The sequence below is a fragment of the Strix uralensis genome, chromosome 13 (assembly GCF_047716275.1).
Source record: "Strix uralensis isolate ZFMK-TIS-50842 chromosome 13, bStrUra1, whole genome shotgun sequence".
Taxonomy (NCBI): Eukaryota; Metazoa; Chordata; class Aves; order Strigiformes; family Strigidae; genus Strix; species Strix uralensis.
Genome location: NC_133984.1, coordinates 12374331 through 12380877, shown reverse-complemented (window position 1 = coordinate 12380877; position 6547 = coordinate 12374331). Strand labels below are relative to the sequence as shown.

The 6547-nt window shown below is 45.0% G+C and overlaps 1 protein-coding gene across 8 annotated transcripts in view; it reads right to left on the bottom strand.

Moving 5' to 3' along the window:
- Positions 1-145: 145 nt before the first annotated feature.
- The window catches only part of ENOX2 (ecto-NOX disulfide-thiol exchanger 2), a 69110-nt gene continuing 62708 nt past the window's right edge, over positions 146-6547 (bottom strand). For all 8 annotated transcript variants that reach the window (XM_074883020.1, XM_074883009.1, XM_074883010.1 and 5 more), the window contains one exon: positions 146-2659. In XM_074883020.1, the coding sequence (XP_074739121.1) occupies positions 2528-2659 (132 nt within the window). In that variant the 3' untranslated portion in view covers positions 146-2527. The remainder of the gene's footprint in view (positions 2660-6547) is intronic.

The following is a 6547-nucleotide window of genomic DNA, read 5'->3' as shown; positions in this document are numbered from 1 at the left end:
GCTGGCCCAACACTTGTGAATGCTCTTGAAACTTACTACAATTACAGTGAAGCCCCATGTTGGTGGAGGACTTGGGACGGAGCACCTCCTTTCCTGCAGCAGGCAGTGGAAGATAGGTGAGAAAAAGAAAGCAGCAGGGCCAAGATTTTCCCATAAAAAATGTTTATTCCTTAAAAATACAACATTCACCTGCAGTGACACAATGATTCAGAGCATTTCTTTAGAAGTGTTTTCATCTGCTTCCAGTGTAGCAAGCCTTCAGTGTCAGGAGTAAGGAGCGCAGGCAGCCCAGTCCCAACAGAAAGGTTCCCTTCACCCATTCCCATCTGCAGAACGGATTTCTCCTGGTGGCAAAGAGCACACAAGGTTTCAGGGAAACCTCAGTCGCTCTGGAAGGGCCTTAGTAAAGAAAGCCTGGAGAGGGGAAGAAGCAGGACCCAGGACTCATCTGGCCTTTACTTGCTTTTACAGCACAGAGCCATCGCTCCGTGGGCCCCAGCTCCACTCCCCACCCTGGCACAGCCCTCGGCTCATTATCCATTATTAATTTTTCAGGTAGGCAGTGATGAAGTTGCAACAAGAAGTCCGAGGGCAAACAAGAGAGACTTCAGGCCCTTGGGATGACTGGTTAAGGGATCAGGAGCACAAGTAGTGATCTTTATCCCTCCAGATGCAGGGAATGATGAGGGGAGAAACAGGAAGAGCCAGCAGATCAGTACCTGGCTCCAAGCCCAGTGCCACCAGCAGAATGTTGTGTTTTTTGATCATAGGTTGGTCTACACGACACCAGGCCTGCTGGCAACAGATGGGGTATGCCTGTCTCAGAGGGGGAAAAGGGTCTTTACACAGAAGTTAGCAGGGGTCAGTGAAAGAGATTTAAACTAGATTTGAAGAGGGAAAGGGATAAAACCAGGTTCACTAGAGATAAGCCTGGAGGTGGTACACCACTGTCTGAGGGACAGCAGGCTAGCAAGGTCCTTCCATCGGCTCCACTTTGTGCTGAGCACACTGGAGCACATTTGAAATGTCCCTGTACTAATGCAGGCAGCACCTCAGCCATCTCAGTGAGGGTAGGGGATGGAGATCCATGCAGCAGCAAAGACACAAGGGTTGTTGATGTGTTAAAAACCATGGAAGCACCTGAGAACAGTCACATAGGAATTAGGGCTTATCCCCCAGAAAAGGTGGTGGGATCAAATAGCCCAACTGAAGGGCATCTACACCAATGCACACAGCATGGGCAACAAACAGGAGGAGCTGGAAGCCATGGTGCAGCTGGAAAATTATGACATAGTTGCCCTCATGGAAACCTGGTGAGACAACTCGCACAACTGGAGTGCTGCAATGAGTGGCTATAACTCTTCAGAAGGGCTAGGCAAGGAAGGAGAGGTGGTGAGTAGCCCTGCATGTCAGGAAGAGTTCTGACTGTTGGGAGCTTGACGATCCCGTGGGCGGCCAGTGACAAGTAGTGACCCCAGGGCTCAGTATTGGGGCCAGTTCTGTTTAATATCATTATCAATGATCTGGACAAGGGGATCAAGTGCATCCTCAGAAATTTGCAGATGACACCAGGTGTAGGGTAGGAAGGCTCTACAGAGGGATTGGACGGGCTACATCAATGGGCCGAGATATTTTACCCTACATCTTACTAACCTTCGGCAGAGGGTTGGGGAGGAGTCTAGCATTCACTGAGAACATGAGGAACAGGCTTTGGGAAGTGTCAGGAAAAAAGTCTGTGCTGCTTGTAGCACTTCCAGAAGCTTGGTCTCCAAAGCCAAGTGGGTGGAGAAAGGTGGTGGTAAGCTATTACTAAAACAGACGTCTGATGTAGGATCTCTGCTCCACCCAAATCAATAGAAAATTAAATACCCTTCGCACGTAAAAAATTATTTACAGGCTGACTCTGCAATGCACAGATCACCAGTGGCACTGCCAGAATCACAGCTCCTAGAGACACTGCCTTCACCTTAGCTTAACTGTTAAACCATTATTAGAGAAAACAGCATGAAAAAGAACCAATTGTTTGGCTCAGAGAACTCTGAGCCATCTAAATCTTCTGTTTAAACAGACCTCAGCTTTTAATCATAGAAATGTCTAAAAAAATGCCCTATCCCCCCCTCCCCTTTCAGTGGTTCTAGAAACCAGAAAATGCCTCTTTTTTGTGGTTTCAGAGGACGGTCTATGGCTGTTCCTACCAGTAAAAAGAAATGAGAGATTTGGGCACACAAAACACATACAACATTGGCAAAACATAGTCAACAACGTTGTGCTTAAAAATATCAGACATGAACTTTTTTCACAAAATATATTGAACAGCACTTGCCCATTAACAAATAACTGATCAAAGCAGCTACAGAACTTGAAGTTTCTTCCAGTGCTGCTCTGGACTTATACATTATCCCACTTACATATTATCCCACCCAAGTCCATGATGCGTGCAAGATAATCATCAAGAACAGAGGTAAGAGGCATCCCAGGTTTTCTTGGCGTACATATCCTGCTGCTGTTTTCAGCTTTAAGTCAAAGCTCAAGTCATTTTCAATCCATCAAAGCCACAAAACTTCCACCTTTTCTCTAGGCTGGCCCCAACCCCGCTCAGCTCCTGCCTGAACGTGTTCTGGAGTCGAGTCATGAGAACTTCCACTTCTGCAGTGCAAATCTGTGAAAACAGAAGGAAAACGTCACTAAAAATGAAGATGCTTTTGGTTGTGGAAGCCCTGTAATGACTGGTGATATTCAAGCTGAAACACATTTAGTTGCTAAAGTACACCTAGGCTTTCGCTAGACGTCCTGTCCAAATACTCATGGTGATAATCTTGGGACAGCAGGAGTTGTGCTACTGTCACACTTTGGGGTGAGATGGCTGGAGATATACCAAACACTAGAAATAAGGGTAAAAGGACTGTCCTAATTTTTTCCACTGTGAGATGTAAGATAATGGATTAAAAACTCCCAAGCATTTAAGTAACTGAACAGTGAACACTTTTACTTCTGCTCTTAGAACAGAGCTCTCAGTTACTGGGTGTAGAAACCAGGGACATGGGGAATTTATATTCACATTCTGAACGGTCACAAGCATTCATTCATCTACAGTGCAGCTACTGTGTGCCTAACTGCACAGGAGTTGATATAGAGCTAAGATACAAGATCTAGAGGTTACACCACTGTAGAAAAGAAACCTAAATATGTAAGGGGGACAGATTTGCTAGAGCGGGTCAGACCAAAGGCTTCTCAAGCCAGACTCTTGTTTCAGGTAGTGACCCACAGTGGAGAATGATCCACCTGGTTCCTGCCCCTAACCAGACCAGAGCACTGGCACAGCCCCAGGGATGTCACCCTGATGCCTTTCAAGATGACTGGTGACACCTTTCTTCAGGAAGCACTCGCTGCAGTGGCTTTTTAAGTCACAGTGAGTGTTACGTGTTTTCTGGCAAAGTTACGTGTCTTCTCAATGCTGTGCCCTGCAAGAGCTGAAACTAAAGCCTCTGTAGTGTTTTCATGGGGTGAAGCAGGGCACGTACCTGCCAGCATCTTTAACCAGTCACACATCAGCTATTCAATCTGCATCAAAAGTCAATCACACATAAGTAGGCAGGCCTGTAAGTTTGACTGCTCAGGCATTTACTACATACAATTAAAGTTCATCAGGTGAAAAAAATTTTAAGATGCTGTAAATCAACAGTTTCAGGACATATAAAGAGTGCAAAGGCTGTGTCCACCTTATATTCAATTGTCTGCAATGGTTTTCTGATGGCAGCAGAAAAATTAAAACCTTATTTGTCACAAGAATTCAAGATTGCTTCTGCTGTGTATTTGGGACTGCTTTGACACACATTCAGAGCTATCTCTGCACTCATCCACCTCCTCCACCTGCTGGTTAGGTAGAGCATTAGGATTTTAATAAAAACATGCATATTTTCCAACAGTGCAACGTGATGTGACATCCTTTGTACATGTTCTGTTGATCTACCACAGTCACTGTCTCTATTTTAACTAACGCGGAGTTTGTAGCTCTGCAGTTGCAGCACTGCGAGTTTCCAGGGGCTGTGCTTTAACCCAGGGACGTACTGACTGCGCACCTCAGCGACACTTCCTCCTGCTGATGTTTCATCTTCACCCCTGCCGCAGTGGTTTCAGTTTGACTGTTCCGTAATGTCACGCCTGATCCCACTTCATGGTCACCAGTACAACGCATAACTGGATTTCCCAGGAGATAATCTCGAGTCACCTCCACTATCATCCTTCCAAGCTCATGTTTGACTCTGACCTTCTCAGGGAGGCATGACATTGTTCTTTTGATTCACTTACTTTCTGTGTATGCCAGCATGAATTAGTCTTTAGCTAGCACTTAGCTAGGGAGAAAAGGTTTTTACTTCCAAGAGTGCAGGGTACCATTTACCACTGGGAAGACATCGTACACAGAAAGCATGTTCACTTTTAAGCCTCCATTAGTGCATTCCTCTGACAGCCCTTTGGCAGTAATTGCAGATACACAGTTTTCAGAATCTGCCTGATGTATGATAAAGATCAAAAGCACCTGCTTTGCAAGATGGATTTGCATTTGGTGGATGCACTTTTGTCATCATGCTGTTCCGCAATCAGGCAGAAACAACAGTCCGAGTTTTGTGAGAGTCAGAGAAACAGGACAAGCTCAGGCTGGCAACGGGTTTGGTAAGGCAGCGGTCCAGCCTAAGACATGAAACAGAGAATGGACACCCCAGGAGGAGCATCATCATCTACACTGCCCAGCACCTGCAATGCTCACAGTGTTACAGACAGTTTCTGTAAGGACTGTTTCATGGCTTCAGACTACCCTCAATCTTAATTTCTGCACCGTCTGCTGGCCACCTCGGTGAGAACAGGGAAAGATATTCCTCTTCCTTTCCTGCTGCCAGCTTCAAGAAACCAGGTTCTACTCTCAAGTGCTCTCCCTGACTATCCCACCTCAAGCCCCAAAAATCTGCTAGATGTTAAAAGCAACACCCCCAGCTCCTGCATAATACCTAGCTCCTGCAATAATCAAGATATAACCTGAAGAACAAATGGGAAGGCCTCCTTTCAAGAGACCAGGCACAAGAGACCTGTACAAATCAGCAGGCTGATGTGTTTAACCATCAAACGATAAAAAAAAGACTGATGCCATTGCAGAGGTTAAAGGACGCACTTTTCACAGGGCTTTTCTGCTAAGCTTATTGTAGAAACTTCCAGCAGACCTTTTCTACACTGTAGATTCCAGAGAGGAAGTGCCAGAAGTCAGATGAATTATATGATGGCATTTCTTTAGGAGCTTCAAAGAAAAATAAAGGCAGCTGTTTGCCTCATAGACAAATTCAAGAACTAGAATGAGAAGTTAAATTATGTCTTTAAAGGACTGGAGTGAGCCTGGAAAACACAGGCCAGCGAGCCATGCCTTCTTAAGAGTGGGGAAAATTAAACAGTAAGTTATAAACAAAAACAGCTGAAAAAGTTCCAGTCACAAGAGGTGATCCCCATGTTGATAAGTCTCCTGTTCATGGGGCACTTTAAGGAAGACAACCAAAGAATGGTATAGTAGAGGAGCGAGATGAAATTTCCTTGAACATTCAAAGGCCTTTGCACAGTCCATCCTGGTTTATTCCGAAAAATGTCTAAAGCTAGCGATTCACAGAAATACTGCAGGAAACAGCAGCTTCTTGTTGTACAAAGGAAAATGCATGAGCGCTGCTCTTGTTATTGCCCTTCTTGACCCCTGCACCCAGGACTCAATCCCTCCACTTAGCACAGACCCCTGTAAGCAGGAACTGTGAGTCAGTGCTTATGGTTTTGTAGTATAAGACCCTTGCACAGCACCCTCCTAAAAATGACTTCACTGACAGTATCAAAACAGGGACAGAAAAGGCTCAGTGAAGGGCTACAAGATCAGAAATATGGAAAAATTTTGCTCAGACACACAAACAATATGACTGTTCAGTTTAGAGAGAATATATACAAATAGTGACATGACAGATGTTATAAGATAATAAACAGTATGCAAGAGGCCGGTTGTTTGCTCTTTTCCTTAGAGATCATAAGGATAAGAGAAACAAAAGCCACAAACTTAAACAGAAGAAACAAAAATACATTTTAGATGGAGATTTTAAAGGTGGAATTCACTGCTGCAAAATACAGCTACCGTCAAATGGTTCTCTTGAATCACAAGATGTATTACGCATGAACATCTGCAGTAAGAACATCATCTTCGACTCTGTATTTATGTTAACATTAAGCTGTGTAAGGGCCAAGCCAGAAGCTGGGTTGTTTTGAGCAACCTGATCTAGTGAAAGAGGTCCCTCCCCACAGCAGAGAGGTGGACTAGATGGTCTTTAAAGGTCCCTCCCAACCCAAACCATTCTATGATTCTAAGAAAGTTCATCCCTTCCCTTGTTCTCTTCCAGCAAATTATTCCAGTTGATAGACACCAGTTCTTACTGTCGACCCACCCAACTGTTCCCAGGGAGGGAGTGAAGCTCTTTACCAGCCACGCAGACCGAACACACTCAGGGCACAAACACACCACCCAGCCTGGCTC